Raw genomic sequence first — 17,356 nt, 5'->3', positions numbered from 1 at the left:
AACCCACCTCATTCATTATGAGAGAAAGCAAAACATTTCAAAGTGGATCAAGCTAATTTTTCTTTATTGGACTATGATATTTATGCTTAAGACAAACAAGACTGCTTATAGCTGTACAGAACTTTCAGGAAGGGCTCTGTTTAACTCTTCAAGATTCACAACATCCAGAAGTGAATATAGTTTTCTGACATATTTTTGATTTTGCATGCTTAACTAAACTTAAAAGAATTTAAGGCTGATTTTATATTTTTACTGGTACAGAGTTGAGACATCAACCTGGAGACATAGGTTTATATTTTTACTGGTACAGAGTTGAGACATCAACCTGGAGACATGAGCTGTTCTTGGCTAAAGGCTTCATAGATGTTGGCTGCTAGGTTTTTCATTTGCTCCAAAAGAAGCAGCTCCTGAAACAGGTAAATCCCATTTAACATCAGAAAATGAAAAAAAAGAAAAGAACTTGTATACAAAGTGGGCAAAGATAATTACTCCATCTCCTTCCTGGAAAGGCTGAGCACACAGCCAATCCAGTAAACAATGAATGGTTTTGATTTGCTGTTGTTTGCTTCGTCGCGTATCATGAAGTCAAATTTAGTGTTTGTGACAGTATGTGGCATCATCCAAATTTATGATCACTAATATGTGGATGAGATCACCCAACACTAAACATACTAAGCTGACCAACACAAAACTTTGGTGTACCTGGACAAAAGGATTGGGAGCATCACAAAGCATGTTATCTAACACACTCTCCAGAACTGGCAGCAGCTTGGCACATGGCATGGTCACTTCATACAGTCTGTACTGACAAGACACTTTTGTGCATAAAATAGACTGATCAAATGCCTTACTGCTATCATAACAATTTCTACCATACTTCTGTTTTAGTAATAAGCAATGTGGCACAATCCAGTTCATGAACTATCACATTTATCACAAAGTAAAGCAGGCCTGTTCAGTGGAAAAACTGTGTACCTTAGTACCCTTTTCCACAAAACATCTGAGACAACAGATCACATGGTGAATGTCCTAATTATCTATCTGGTTCAGTGTATGCAAATTACTGATGCTGTTATGCAATTCTGTCTTACCCTATATGGGGATTTTCTGCATTCATCTTCAGTCGGTAGTGATCTGCCAGTGTGTCCATCACCCTTGTAAAGCCTCTTTCTAAGCTTTCCTGGAGAACCAGGTGAAAGTCAGGGCTGAAAAATATGACACAATTCTTATGTATATTTTTCAAGAAATGCTTTTTAGATAATGATAATGATTTGATCCCTCAGAAACTTAAGTGTCATCCTTTGCATTGCATTGTAATTCATAACTATACAAAAATCAAGAATGTAGGTGGTGACTATGTTGTCTGAAACTTTTACAGCAAGAAAAATCTTTCCAAAAAAAATTTGTGAAACAAAATATTCAATGGAAGTATTTATTTATAGTTTAGAGAATTATCATGGCTTGAAAAACTATTTTATGCCAGAAAGGATCACTTTCCTCACCTTTCCAAGATGTCTCTTGTTTCCTTGTCTAGTTTATCACATATTTCTTCTTCATCTGTTTTCACCTCCTGACAGTATAAAGACCGTAAAGATTTTACACATAAAGTTATTGTTTGGCTAAGTTTCACTTAGGTCAAATGGTTCAGGGGGGAAAAGTTTTCATTTTTTTTTTTTCAAAACGAAAAACATGCAGGCAAGTAAGACCTGCAAAATACTTACAATATCAGGCACCTTTTCTCCCGGCAATAAGTACTGAACCAGTGGCAGCGTGGGTGGACCCTGACACATTTCCATGCGGCCACATTCTACTCGCTCACGAACAGCATTCAAAACGCCCTGGACGTAGTCAATAGACATCAGCTCCTTCAGAGAAATGCTGCAAGAAATGTATTTAAGGTTCACTTTAACTCACTGAGATGGTATTTATGGATCTGGAAAAGGACCAGCTAGTTGTTTGTTTGTCTTGCATGAATTTTTGCATCTTTTCGAAACATCTGTGAAAGACAATGCAATTTTGCTGCAATCAAAAACCATAGCTTCTCTGACAATAAAGATAAATACAGAAAGCGACATTTTGAGAAAAGTAGGTTGCATGTGCCTGATAAAACACTGGTGCTGGGAAAGCTTTCTTATGAACAGCCTCATCCAAGTTAAATCATGTAAACAAAATTAAGGGGGCAATAATAAAACAGTGTGTACTAGATTTCCACTGCTCTTTAGTTTTTTTTGCACTGGCTGAATGTGGAAACTTGAGCTACAGCAATCATATCTTGCCATAAAAAGAAAGTAATATCACAAACCACAAATATATTTCACTACAGTTCAATTAATTTTAAATGCCAAAGAACGTCTTTAGCTTCAAAATCAACACTTTAAAGCACTGTATGTTTTGGAATGCTTAACAAGAAATATATGTGGCCAGTTAAGACCCTAAGCATGCAGCTATGAGCAACAACATACTAGCTTTACAATGGTCACATCCCTCCCACATGTAAGATTCTGGCAACATACTACACTATCCTCCTCTCATACATGGAAAAGTGACTAATACATGAACAAGCAACTGTCTGCAGACAGTAACATCCTTTTATACATGGACAAGTGACTGCCTATAGATAGTAACATTTACCTACAAGTGACTAAGCATGCAACTCTTACCCGCTTACTTCCTTGGCAACTGCATGTCGTACAAACGCACAAAGATCAAAAATTCCTGAAACCCATGTCAAAACACTTTGTAAAAGTCATGCAAAATGCAAAACAATCACTTTATCATAAAGGCACTTCTATTGTTATAACTGTTTATCTCAAGCAGCAACACATTACCAGAACAAGAAAGACAGTGTGTGTGTGCATCCAAAAACATGCCTTGCATCCAAGGTGACCAGATGCTTCTTTGCTTTAAAATGTTGTCTTTGGAATAGCATGTCTAAATCTATAAAGCAAGCCCCATTATTGCCTGTACTCAAGAACTCTTTGGGGACAGACCTTTGATTCACTGTTCCTATTTGTCCAGATCACTTCCAGCTAAGATCTAAGAGGGAAACGTTTGGCGTCAGCACAGAAGCTCTAAGAGGGCATACCTATAACTTAATACCTCTTCTTCATCATATGAATGTTGAAATAAAATAGCAAGAGCAGCGAAAAATTAAAAGAAAACATTCAGTACCTTGCTTTAGAAAGTAGCCAATACGTGACAAGTATTTTTCTTGCACATTCTGTGGTATTGTCTGCTGTTTGCTTCTTGCTTCTGTTGATTGAGTCTGAAAGCAATAAATATTCTTTTAAAATGGTGTGGAAATATTTGCCTCTTTTCGATTATTTCAGAAAATTAAAGCCATCACAATCTACATCATTTTGCAATCAAACAGTCAATTATCTCTACCTATAAAATATTATAGACATTTACTGCATACTGAATCTCCACGTTTGTACAAATTTACACTCTACTCAGATCCTACCTGCAGTGACTTTTGACCAAGGCTGTCCAAGAATAGATATCCACCCACAACATTGAGCTGCACTCGCAGCAACAGGGATAGAAGACAGCACCCATACACTACAATCATGATGCGTGTCATAGCTACAACATTGAATTAAAATCAATGACTGTCAAGTTTGACAACACAAATTGCACGGACTGAAAAAAGTGGTGGTTGCTAATGTAAATCAGACACCATTAACTTGATATGAACTAATCTTTTTTTTATGTGAAATATTTCCAAATACCTGAACAAATGTTCCCCTATATGTAATGATCCTTCAACCCTCACATTTCCCAATACTGCTAAGTCTTTTTGGTATGACTGAACAAGACTACTCTTTTTTTAAAGTCATAAAACACATCAGAAATAGTTTTCCAATAGATGTTACACTTTAAATGTTAATTGGAAGGCACACTTGTGTATCTATATCTGGGTGTGTAAACATTTAAATAAAGTTTAAAATCTTTAAAAAATGTAAGCTTACTGATAATCTTGAGCTGTTCCCACAGAGACATCTTGTTAGGAGGACTGAAAAGTTACGTAAACAATATATAACATATCATAAATATAATAACAGCTAAAGGAATGTTATGACTTATTTGGAGGACATCTGTAATAATACTTAAAAAACTTTATCCACATGTAACAATGACATAATGTGCTAATGTAGATTAAGACCATCTAGTAGTCTCAGTGGTTAACAGCTTCAACACACAGTACTTTCTGGTCTTGGAGATTTCTTGGGATAGGTTTCTAACAAGTAACGCTTTTTAGTAAACTCTAGCAATGACTTGCTGTTATCTTGGAACAAAACTTACAGGCCACAATATCATTGAAGTCTTCATAAATATCACTTATAAAACAGGATACTGTGAAAAGAAACATCTTATTTTGTATAGTAACATGTCAGAAAATAAACACATCTTACCTGCTCTGCAGTAAATGTGTGATGCTGTCAGAATTAAGCTCTTTGTTTATGGATTCTCGCAGATTTGGCAACATGGACAGGACTAGCAAAAGAAAGAACAGCAGTTACATTGGTTCTATTAGGATGTATACAATTTATAAAACAGGAAAAAAGATTTTTGCAATGCCGAGTTCTCGTTTGATATAGATGCAAAAAGCACTCAAAATAAGATGTAGCAAAGTGATAAAACCTAGTGAATTTTCATCCTTCCAAAAAAACAAAAGCAAAAAAAGAGGCTCTTCTGGAGATACTTGCACACAAACTTACCATACACAAAAAAGATATCAACAATGAAGACATTAGGATTGTACATGAATGTTTACACTGTAAAGGCTTAAGCGTAATGTGTTTATGAGAATAAATGAGGGTTATTTACATTCATTTATTCAACCTTTAACTTTTAACAGTCACTGGGGGGAGGGGGGAATGGATAGATTTTGGGAATCAGTATCTAGCACTGAGTCTTATGGAAAACAAATTTGCACCCCATTAGACTTTTAACACTTTTGCTTTTAAGAATCATATAATGGTCATGGGCTCTGGAGCTTGAGTAGCCAGCATCTGAATCTTAAAAGGCATGCCTCAGGACTAGAGAAACCAGGTCAAATGTCATGTTTCAATATAAAATATAAATTGTCATTAATATGTGCAGGTAAAAAAAAACATGCATGATGCCTCTCAATATAAAGACTGTGCATCTTTATTTACAAACAAGCATGATATTAAATGCCCTCCCCTCCAACTCAAAAATTAAATTTTGCTGTTATTTCAGTCCTGGTTTCATTTGCTAATAAGGTCTTCCAGATAAATTAATAAAACAGAAGACTAAATTGTATTTTTATATATGTGTGTATCAGAAATCCAAAACCTTTCTTTATCTTTCACCTGTCATGTTGCATGTTCGCTGATTGCTGTCAAAGTGATGCTGCCGTCTGCAATATAAATTGTAATCATATGTTTAAAATATGTCTTAGTGTAAACATAATAGACAAATTAAATTTTTTTTTTATTCTGTATGACAATACAATTAAGGAAGAAAAGTTGCTACTGTAATATAGAATTAAACATATTTTATCACTTTTAAAATGCATTTTTTCACTTGCATAAGGGATACGAACTTTTAAAATCATTGTTACCAGACTGGCCGATTTTACATGCATGCATATGTAGTTACATGTGTAAAAACAAATTAGTTAACACCACTGGCACATTTATGCCTTTCAACAAAATTGAAGTTCCCATTATTTTAGTATATTTCAGAAACTCTTCTAGTTTCTCACATAAAAAGTTATCTTTGTACTTACTTGACTCTCTCTATGTATTCTTTGTCTTCTTGGTCACTTAGCTCTTTAAGCTTTTGCTGTAACCACCTGTACGTCAGCCATCCACCTGGAAAAAAAGTCTACATTACACTCCCTCAACCTTCTCTTCAGTGACTTCAATTAATAAATGAGAAAAGATTTATGTGATGGTAAATTGATATATTCCAGACTTTTTTTTTTTTAATTCTCAGTTTTATTGATTCAACAGCATACTTGCATTAAGATAAATCTGAAAATTACCCAATATCTTGTGCAGTATACACCACTTACCACATTATAAGACCATCAATGACCAACCCATTACAACGTTCATGTGTATTTACATCTACATTTTAACCTTTAGAAACAGTAATGCAATTTTAAATTGAATGTTCTTTGCAGTTTACAAAGTTACAATCAGCTGTGTTCTCTGCATTTATAGGGGCGTTGTGATGTTTGTGCTCGATCATCGAGGGCCTAACATCGCACTTAGTCACTGTCGCACATAATGGATTTTTTTTAATATAAGACTGTCAGTATCTGGATGCAAAATGATAAAAACCTCCAAAAAGCGTAGAGAAGAAGATAACCTTCTTCTTGTGCCTTTTCATGCAATTCCAAATTCGTGCGAACATTGTGCAGCCTGCGAAGATCACTCTGATTAGAGTGGCCTCCCTTTCAGGGAAGGTAACTCCTGTCGTGGATCCTTAAACGTAATTTTCATGAAAAGCTTAGTAAATATTCTTTTAATTGAAATCATTCCCAGTTGCACAATTCGATACCTACCTGTGAGATGAAAAAAAAAATGCCATCAGATACGGGCTATATGGTTGTTTTGGCGAGAAAGTGCTTCCACCTAGTTGATTTCCCACCACGAGGTATACCCAGAGATAATCCCAGAAGTCCATCCGAAGACAAGCTCTAAACCCCAGCGAGTGTTTTAACCACTTCACTAACATTACGCTGCTATCTACATTGCGCCATTTTACATAAAGTCGTCTTCTGAAATAAATGTCCCGTTGCTGAGCCTCGTCAGCAAAATGGCATTTAATGTGTAAAAGAAAAACAAAGAGTGAACGGACGATTTTATGCTTATGCCAATGCGTACGCTTTAATAATAAAATATCTAAACTGCAAGCAATGCCCGTTACATGCAAAATAGTTTACCGCGTTGCACAACTCCCCACCAACCCCAACATCCGTTTTTATTTTCAAATCTTCAAATCACGGGGCGGTCACAACAACAAAGACTGAAAAAGTAGTCCAGCCTATTCCGTTATCAAAGCGTTCACCATACTCAGTGCCGTTCCTATGCTTTATAATTTCCTAGTACGTTCTTTTCCTCGACTTGCGAATCCGGTTGTTAGTGGCATATATTCTATGTTTATACATTGACTCAAATGTAAGACTTTTTGTGTTTGAAAGATACCATTTCAGTTTTTTTCTGTCACACTTCAAACCAAGTCATTTTTCCATTAAGCTTTATTGAATTTTACAATGCACACATAAAACTTGTACATGGCAAGTTTTCGAACATTCAGATCAGCATTTTCACTCTGAAAGACAATACATGGTCATTTTTACAATTAACTAGCATAGCTTTATGATGAGTCATGTTCCATGACTCCTGGAATCAAGTGGTGATAGATGTTTTTTTAATGTCCAACAAGAAAATCCACATGTTGATACAAACTATATTACATGACTTATCACAGCCTGAAATACCAGAATGAAACTTAACTGCTTACAACATGCCCAAAGCTAGCAGAATCAACTTCTGGTAACATACAAATAAATTTTTTTAATGTCCTAATGAGTCTTTTTGCTCTTTGCGAGCTTTTCTCCTCTCTTCTTAACATGCTTAGGTGTCTTTGTCTTTAACTTTTCTTTCCTGGCATCTTTCACTTCTTTCTTCCGTTCCTGAAAAAAAATCCACTCATTGTTATACCAATATCAAATACACCTTTTATTCTGGGGTACCATATAATCAAAATGGTAATAAAATTACGCAGCAACATTATTTTTTCTAATAAAAAGAAGCAGGAACCTAAGTACCGAACATATTCTTGCCTTTAGCAATAAACCAGCATTTATAAGGTGTAATTATAAATCCAAATTGCTACCCATCCATTCTGCTTTGTTCCTGCCTGTACCTTGTGTACCATTTTAAACTCCTCACCTTTTTTTCTTCTGTCGTCTCATTCTTGGGTCTTTTTGCACCTTTAGTTTTTCTTCCATCTGTTTCTGGGTTTCCTTCTTCATCACTGCTAGAATAAGTTTCCTCTCCAGCTGAATTTTCAGCTAATGTTCCTTTCTCCGAACAACAATCATCCACATCAAGAGATGCAAGCTGTAGTTTTTCCTCCAGCAGCTGAGGTATCTAAACCACACAGAAAAGTTTAAATCTTGAAATAACATTCACAGCAATATTATGCAATCATATGATCATGATTTTTAAAAAATATAAAACAGCCATGACAAAGGTAGATCTCTAGCCATGATAGCACACACTTGTAAATTCAAGAAAACACATACCTGCTGTGCACCAGACAGATCTGATTTCAAACCAGTGACAGTATGATAATGAGCCTGGAACATAAAAACTATTTTCTAAATGCACAATCCCTTACCTAAATATAACTTACAGTATCACAACGAAAGCTTTCTAATCATTACCCCTACAAGAATGTATTTTTTAAATATAAATTATTTAACACTCTAGAACCTATGTAAAAGAGTACTATGTTCACTGCCCACCTCTATAAAATGCAGCTACCATCTATAAAATGCAGCTAAATGTACTTAAAATATCATGCCATGTAAATTTCTGTAATTAATGTAAATTTCTTGTGCATCTGAAACTTGATTTAACTATCCAGAAGATGTGTTTTGTGTGTCATCTATAACAAATAAAATGAAAGTCAACATTTCAAACTACCTCTATGTCTTCGCCTTTTAACTTTCTCTGAACGTCTTCCTCATAGTGCTCGACTTCAGTCAGCATACGAGGAATGAAAACATTTTTAAACACCTGCAAAAAATACAAATGTGATCTTTAAAAAAAAAACCCAGATTTATTTTACAAGGCTTAATCATAAGCACCATCCTTCAAAAATTTTAAAAATTTTGCTTATTGAGTCAGATAAGAGTTATATCTCTTTTTCACCATATTCACAAGCAACACAGATTTTAGACTCTCACAAGATGGAAAAATAACATTTTGTATCAAGAAGAACCTTAATGTAACTATTAATTATATATTTTTCTGTGTTTTGCCTTAAAAGTTTATATCAGGACAGCAGAATTAAAATGATGAGAACTGATCTCTTTTTAAGCACAAGCTTTCAAAAGGACCCTATGTTTGTTGCTCAAACAAAGCCTTAGTGTAAATACACATTCAAGAATATTCACCTCCTCATCTATCTTGTCTTGTTCGGTCAATCCATTGTGGCTACGGACCAAAGCTTTCTCCATGGCAACTTCCAAATATTGTTCTACGTTGTCTGAAGTAATTGTAGGGTCTGTGATGAACTCAAACAATTCTTTTACCAGCATAGTTGCCACACCTCGTCGCTGGAAAAATTCTGGAAAATATGTCAAGTACATACGTCATGGGTGGGAGCCAGAAATTTTCCTGAAACTGAAGAATTTAAAAGAGTTGTGTACCCCTAAAGCATATGAATATAAAGTTATATGACATACTGCCACACTGTTTTCACACATATTAAAGGTAGCACTTATCATACAATGTCTTTGATAGTTCACAATACTGACAAATGACCAACTTTATTATTACCAATAAGCAAAATGCTGTAAGCTTTTCTGACAGTTTGCTGGTCATGAAAAGAAATCCAAATTTCTCTGGTCAACACCAATTACCTTAGAACAAGTATAGACAATTGTTAAAACTGTTCCTATCATGGACAGAAAACTGTGGAACCAGCAGGTAAATGGAAAAGACAAAATACTTTTAATGAATGACTGATAAAAACAGCTTAATATTGCTAAGCTGACTGAAAACCTATTCAGTTTCTAAAGGTACACTCTTTGCTGACCATGTTTACACATGTATTATACATATACACAAAAAAATCATTGTGGTAGAACATTGTCTGCAGCCTTTGATTGTTTCATTATCACATGTGATAAAAGGCAAAAGACCAGCAAAGAATCTTCACACAAACCACAAAGGTAGCACTAAAAGAATCTAAAAATACAGCTATAACAAAGACTTATATATAATCTACTTCTATAGTAGCTGGATGCAGTATATAAGCTTTGTATGTAATTATTTAGATCCCACTTGAAGCTGCTTAGATGATGTACATTACATAGATGTTTTAGACGAATATACTATTGCGCCAATCAGAACACGGTTTTCCTCAAACACATAAAGTGTCTTGAGAGTTGGATTGTTAATGCTCATCATTGGCACATTAAAAATATCAAGGTAGGAAAAAATAAATTCTTCAACCATCTATAGACAAAGACTAAATTTACCTGATGCTCCCAATACATGTTTTTTGAAATCTTATACACCAACCTGTAATATTTGCACAGTCCTTCCTCAAGAACACCAATGCATTAGGATGGTCATGTTCCACTGCTTGTGATACATCAATCATGTAGGCTTTCCCTTCATGATATCTAGAATGCAACAATTATATTCATGTTCAATCAACGTCACCAGACCTTTTAAACGCACAGCAAATTTCATGAGTACAAAGTATCTGCCTTTAAACATAAATCTATTCAGTTAACTGCACAGTGAGAGACAAAAAAAGAGCTGCTGAACACAGAGAATTTCAAGACCACTTAATTTTCTTTTAGGAACATACATTTCAAAAAGGTAGCTTTGTCAATATTCTTCACGATTCATGTCATACAGCTTTATCACATTTTTACATACAAAGTAAAACACAAAATCCATTATAGTTTCCGGAAGACACTACTTACAAAAGGTTGAATTCACTGAGGTCTGCATGAATGAGATGGCAAGTCTGGTACAGCTTGCGCATGTCCTGCACTATTTCCAAGTACAGCTCACATGCCTTTTCTTGTGATAACTGGGTGTTTTTCAAAAGAGGAGCTGCACTACACAAACATAAACTCACTGTAAGCTATACAATTGTTGGAGCAATAGTGTAAGTCTAATTTTTCAGAAAAAGAACAAATAATACAATTACCTACCAAAATGTAATTTTCGTGCAGTCTATGCCTACAAGAGATACTTTTAAACTAATGGCAAATGTAGCATTTATCACCTGAAATCCTTTATATCTCCCCACAGTTCAATGCACAGAAGAAACTACAGAAGTAAAAATAAAAAAAATGCCAGTCCTTTCACATCAGTTTTTACATTCCTTCAGAGTGAGGTAGTAGTTTTAAAACAGTATCTTCAATTTCACACAATACAAACAAAGCAAACATACAAAATATAATTTAAAATTGTGTGCAGCCAATACTAACATACTGCCTGTACTTAAGACAGCAGTCCCTGTGGCATCAAGTTACTGTGGCATGCTTCAGAACTCCTGGATTATAAGAAATCCAGCAGTAGATCAAGATACAGGGTATAGCTGTGCTTACACCCTAGCATGCTCCTTTGCAGCATACAGAAAAATATGAATGCATATGCAATAACTTAGGATGCTGTTCAACAGGATTCACTTGAAATCCTACGGCGACAGCAGACTCGTTAAACTTACATGCCATCCTTTGAACCAATGAAACTCATTAACAGAATGTGATCCTTCAGAAGAACTGGTGCAGGGCATGGAATACCAGATTGGTGTATCCTAAACGTAGAAAGAACAAGCGAATAAATGTCTTGCTGGGGTGACCCACAACCACAACAATTTATAAAGGTGCCACTACTTTTTAACAGTGCAACAATAAAGGTCTCGAAAACTGTTTAAGCCATACAACTTTCATGCAATGAGAGCCAAATTTCACTTCTCTCCAGCAATAATGTATGTCCACTTCAGATGTTGACATCCTCACCCTTTTACAAGGCCAGTAGGCGTTGGATCTCATATCTCATCATTAGAAGGACACTTAGTTATGGATATATTTGATAAAGCGAGAACAAGTGGTCCGCAGTCTGATATTCTGGTAGGAAAAGTGGTAAACTGTTTGGCTTTGGCCCATCTATACCTAGTTCTAAAGAATCATTCTTTGATGCCATACCATAAACATTGATCCTTGCTAAATCTTTAACTTCAAATTAAACAGCAACAATGCATGTCCACTTCAGATGTTGACATCCTCACCCTTTTTGCAAGGCCAGTAGGCGTTGGATCTCATATCTCATCATTAGAAGGACACTTAGTTATGGATATATTTGATAAAGCGAGAACAAGTGGTCCGCAGTCTGATATTCTGGTAGGAAAAGTGGTAAACTGTTTGGCTTTGGCCCAGCTATACCTAGTTCTAAAGAATCATTCCTTGATGCCATACCATAAACATGGATCCTTGCTAAATCTTTAGCTTCAAATTAAACAGTATTTTTAACCTCAGAAATGGCAAATTGAAAGGGGGAAAAAACCTATTATGAAATCAATGAATCAAAAGGGAACAATGTATAGAAAAATATTTGTTTTAAAAAGGCCATTAGCCACACCTGATTTCTTTTAGATTTGCAAAAATTTGGCGTGTCGAAGATTAATGTAGGAAAGATCAGAAAGATAAACTTTGCAAATTGTGATCAATACTAATAATTTTATTGCTTTCACCTTCTATATATATATATATAGTCAATTTGAGTAAATTTTATGCATGCCAAGATCGAGAAAACATATGTTAAAAATCTAAATTTAAACAAAACATTTAAACAAGACAGTAAAATCTGAATAAGATTTACATCAACTCAAAAATTACTATTAATAGATAAAACGTATCATCAACTCCTACTTTAATGGTTACTATGCCCCAGTATCAGACAATGAAATCCTCAACCTTTTGTAAGGTATTTAGGAGTTGGATCTCATGGTTCATCATTTAAGGAACACACTACTAATGTGCATGTGCAGCAAAGTAATTGATTCTACCAGGAAGTTTTTGATAACAGAATACTAAACTAAAGATCTTGCATGTCTGACAGGTTTTGTACTGACTACACAACATTTAAAATTACTATCAAACATGACATGGCCCGCACAAGCCTGTCTAATGCAAGAACTTTTTTTTTGCTTTAAAGACCATTACCTTGTCAAGTTTCTTATTTCTTTCTCTGCCCAAGTCCTTATCATCTTTCTTGGATTTGGTCCACAGTACCCCCGCCGTAATCTGAACACACATCACAAAATTCATTTTAATTTAAAATTAACAGGCCTAATTTCTGGGCTTATTTATGAGTTGAAAAAATTATAAATGTACATTGCCTAATAAATGTGATTAAAGCATAGTACTGAAACAATTTTGGAGAACAAATCTAAAATACGTTAGTAATAGTCTTCTTGTTCCTAATCATCCCAATTCGAGCATAGGGCCACAACTACACCACACCATTGGATCCGGTTCTGGGCGTCCAGTTGGGACCATGTCATACCAGATGCCTCCACCTTGCTGTGGACCGATCTCCTCCGTGTCTGCCTGGGTCTCCCAACCCTGCCAGTCACCAGGCTAGCGCCATGTGTACAATCTTTGTCACAAAGTTCACCGCAGCTCTTGGGACATATACATTTCCAAGAGTGGCCTTGACACTCTGACCCTGGGGAACACCTAGGAAAATCCAAGTGTGCGCATGCTCAAACCAACTTGTAGTACATGCACAGATTTTCCCAAGAATCTGAGCGGGACAATTAAACATCCCTTCACACTGCACTCTTGATGAAAAGATGAAATATGCCATGTCTCAGATCAATATAGAAGGACCTACTTTACATTTGCATTGAAGATGCAGATCTTGGTGTGTAGAATGTAGAGAATATGTCTCGGAGTTCCAGATAGGTCGCAGGGTGTGGAATGCAAGCCTGGCTTTATTTATTCAGCTTCTTACATCTTTATCTGCACCTCTATCTTAACTGACTATGCTGCCAAGGTAGGTGAAACGGTCAGACATTCCCCATGTAGTAGGAGTGGGGCTTCTTGCTTGTTGTTGACCCACATTACATGTCTTTTTGATGCTGATGGTCATTTCTGCTTTTTCTGAGAGCCGAATTAGAAATAGTACTAACTTGAAATCTCAGAACGCCCACAGTATGCATCTATGGCAAACCAGCTTAATAATTTCAACAAACATCAAAATAACCCATGATACCATGCCATTGAACAAGTTAAAATAAAATCATCTTTACAATCACAAATTAAAGTGGAAAAAAAAAAAAAGAAAAGAAAGAAATGTGAAGACCTACCTATAATCTCCATCAACATACTTTTCCCTCTTCTTAAAAGTAAGAATAGAAGTTTTGTAGACCTGAAAAACAAGGCAAACCATTTTACCATGTAAGAAAGCAGTCTTTTTTAAAAAAAGACATAAATCCAAGATGTTACAAAAAACTCAACACATCCAGTGCATCACCATACTGTACAAAATAGCTTTTCTGTATTTGCCTGAAGAGATAATACATATGTACTTGAAGACAAATCACAATTATACTATTTCTTGATTTGCTTCAGCAGAAAGTCTGTAAAATATGGCACAATGTAGCAGAACTGACCTTCAAAGCAAAATATTCTGTGCCATTAGGAGTGTGCTTCTCTCCTCTAAATACATTGGCTTCTTTGCCTGTGCTGATGGACCCTGTTATCTCATGCAAAATGCCTTTGCTTAGAAGTCGAAAAATTAACATTTTGGTGCGTGGATCAAGCACAGAATCTGTGGTAGCTCTATCTGCCTTGTCTTTCATTCGATTTCTGGCAAAAAAAGAAAGATCTCTAAATCTTAAGCAAAGTTATTTTTTTAAAGGACATATCTTCACCTTCATAGATTTCTGAACAGAGAAAGCAAAAGTAAATATGGCAACAAGAATGTAAAAATGCGAGAAAACCTTTAACTTTTCTTTACGCTTTTTTTTTTAAAATAGAGTATTAGATTTTAGAAAAACAGGTGCCCAGAGGCACCCTAAGTATGGAAAAAAAAGGTGGGGGATCACTGAAATAAAAGCCTTTACAACAAAGAACTCAGAAAACCAAATGAATATAGATAAAGAAACCCATGCCACTTACGCACAATTAACATATCTAACATCCCTGACCTACATATATTATCCAGAGCACTTTTCTCTTGCACATTCATCACTTTCCTCTATCCTTGGACAGTTTGCTTCAGGCAGGGTCTCACCATCTAGACTGCCTACACTTTTATCCACCTTGATATTCTGGGTAAACTTGTAAAATAATTAAGAGATGTTTAATTACCTTTGACAGGTGGAAAGAACCCTGCCTGAAGTGTGCCACAGCAGAAGTAACAGCAACAATTACTCATGAGGCTCCCATGGTGGTCTTCAGACATCTAGCCCATAATGTGTAATTCCAAACTTTAGTTACATTTTAAAGTGCAGCGATTCTTTCTTTTAAGAGAATCAGACATTTGCTGAAGTAGTGCACGAAGTTTATGCTGACTTGAATGACAGTTATTTCTGTGATAAAGATAATAAATGTTTGCAGTAGTGACCTTACTCTTAACGCAATGGGGTTTTTACTTCTGATGGTATACAGCAAAAAAATTTGTTACTTCCAGCTGTGGTCTAAAATTTGTCAGTCTCCGACAAGATTGTAACAGTTTTTTAAGCGTTGGTTAGTGTTTGAATGCAATGAAGCAAAAGATATATCTCATGTTGAGAAGGTGCTACAACATCAGCCAGATGCTGAAAAGGGCAGCCCAGCATAATGTGGAGAAACCCAGCATTCCATTGTCCAACAACCATGGGCTGTACTACTTCGTGGAGTTTCAGTGTTTAGATATGCACAGTTCTATGACAATTTAAACTTAAGGCAAACGGATTTTGTTTAACTCACCTGTCAGCCTCTGTCTTCTTGCTGAGTGAGTGTAATGCTGAAGTAGCACTATCTGGTAACTTACCTGTTAACCCAAGATAAAGAAGAAATTCACAGTAAATTGACAATCATAATTACCTCACAGCTAGTCTTCAACTGCAGTGCTGATACCTTTAAATGATAGCAATAGGTCTTCCTCTTACTACTGATTGAATTTAATTTTTTTTAAAACAACGTTCATTTAACTATTTACTTTATTACCAACAGTCTGTCACTTAAATGTGAGTTAACTATTTTAACTTCGGAAACTTACCAAAGTCAACTTTATTGCTGTATTGGCTAAGTAGTTTTTCTCTGGGCTGAAAACCTGAGACTTTTGAACTCTGACTCTGTTGGTTAGAACCTCCCCGAGACTGAAGGAAAAAAAGATAAAGGATTTTTATGATGAAAGAGCTTTAATTTCAAGTGTTAAGACACATAACATGTTAAGACACAAATAATACCACTGTTGCAGCATTATATTGTACTGTTAAAGGACATCATTCTAGGCCCCAGAAAAACACATCTCTTTCCACTGACGTATAGTGAGATGTCAAACACTCGTAAAGTAAGGATGTCAAGGTAATATAAACTGGACGACTTATCTGCTTAATGCTTTAACCAGTATATAGATATTACAACTTTGGTTATTATACACATAATTTAAAAGCTCTGTGATTTTTAATTGCATTCTAATTCAACTAAGCCTCAAGCATGATTTCCTATCGCAGAAATCATGTACACAAGAACTCCTAATTTAAACAAAAAAATTGGCCAGGGAGTCTGAACATGTAAGCTATTGGGTGTACGGGTGTAAATTTTTAGATTGTAAAATGAAAGAATAAAGATCATGGTGATATTGGCAAATATACGTCGATGTGGATGTTGAAAAGATGTTTTTGTTAGGTAACCCAGAACCGGGTCCGATGGCGTGGTGTAGTTGCGGCCCTACGCTCCACTGGGGGCGATTAGGAACAAGAAGCTTTTTTAAGCCACAAGTCTAAGAAATGCCCACGTGTTACCATGGACGAAATGAACCAAATATAAGAACAAGCATTTAACATGGCATTTGCTTCGTGAAAAAGTCATATGTATTCTGCACCTGTACTCGTTTTGTGAGGTTTCCATCCTGGTCATACATATCAAAATGCCAGTCGTCCTCATCATCTTCAATTTCTTCATCGATGTCTTCTTGGTCACTGGTCTGGCGTATGTCGTCTGCAGTTTTTGACTCACTGCTGCTGCTGTGTGACCTGTAACATAAAATTTTTAAATCCACAGAATAATCGTCGGCATTTTGTTAACATTTCTGATTGCAACAGTAAAAGGCACAAATCATACTAACAATTCTTCGTCTGCATCATCAAACTGACCAGGAACTATGTCTGAAGCCATGATGGAGCGCTGCATTACCACGACACTCGCAATAACCATGTGCTGCGCTACTTCCGTCCAGATAAACCAATCAAACCTCGACTAAATAAATCCCTTCGCCTCTTTCCTAATTATAGTTACAAAATTGGATAAAACTAAAGTACTTCTAAATACTATGTTTTCAACATTTTACTTTAATTCTTTTCATATGAAACTTTCTTCCTGTTATAAAAGCTTTGCTTATCAGTT

General features: G+C 35.7%; 1 protein-coding gene across 1 annotated transcript; it reads right to left on the bottom strand.

Moving 5' to 3' along the window:
- Positions 1-47: 47 nt before the first annotated feature.
- On the bottom strand, positions 48-17,203 carry LOC112573731 (serine/threonine-protein kinase RIO1-like). The gene is made up of 30 exons (XM_025254313.1): positions 17,079-17,203; positions 16,836-16,986; positions 16,008-16,107; positions 15,716-15,779; positions 14,416-14,611; positions 14,110-14,171; positions 12,962-13,042; positions 11,464-11,553; positions 10,712-10,849; positions 10,299-10,402; positions 9,167-9,339; positions 8,694-8,786; positions 8,291-8,344; positions 7,935-8,135; positions 7,568-7,675; positions 7,252-7,311; positions 6,640-6,676; positions 6,318-6,461; positions 5,759-5,843; positions 5,340-5,386; positions 4,416-4,497; positions 3,972-4,015; positions 3,464-3,585; positions 3,172-3,265; positions 2,661-2,715; positions 1,722-1,878; positions 1,503-1,570; positions 1,092-1,205; positions 703-799; positions 48-407 (listed from the first exon to the last, which is right to left on the bottom strand). The coding sequence occupies exons 1-30, from the start codon at positions 17,165-17,167 to the stop codon at positions 321-323; spliced, it is 2,997 nt and encodes a 998-aa protein (XP_025110098.1). The 5' UTR covers positions 17,168-17,203; the 3' UTR covers positions 48-320.
- Between the last annotated feature and the right edge of the window lie 153 nt (positions 17,204-17,356).

This window comes from Pomacea canaliculata, linkage group LG10 (genome assembly GCF_003073045.1).
Source record: "Pomacea canaliculata isolate SZHN2017 linkage group LG10, ASM307304v1, whole genome shotgun sequence".
Taxonomy (NCBI): Eukaryota; Metazoa; Mollusca; class Gastropoda; order Architaenioglossa; family Ampullariidae; genus Pomacea; species Pomacea canaliculata.
Note: the sequence above shows the minus strand (reverse complement) of the source record. Positions and strands in the feature narration are given on the sequence as shown.

Bases quoted from the DNA above. Each gene is read 5' to 3' on its own strand.
- LOC112573731 (XM_025254313.1), bottom strand. From the start codon at position 17,167: ATGGTTATTGCGAGTGTCGTGGTAATGCAGCGCTCCATCATGGCTTCA. The intron at 5,387-5,758 runs GTAAGTACAAAG...TTTATATTGCAG, and splicing joins GAATACATAGAGAGAGTCAA to ACGGCAGCATCACTTTGACA. The intron at 3,266-3,463 runs GTAGGATCTGAG...TATTGCTTTCAG, and splicing joins TTGGTCAAAAGTCACTGCAG to ACTCAATCAACAGAAGCAAG.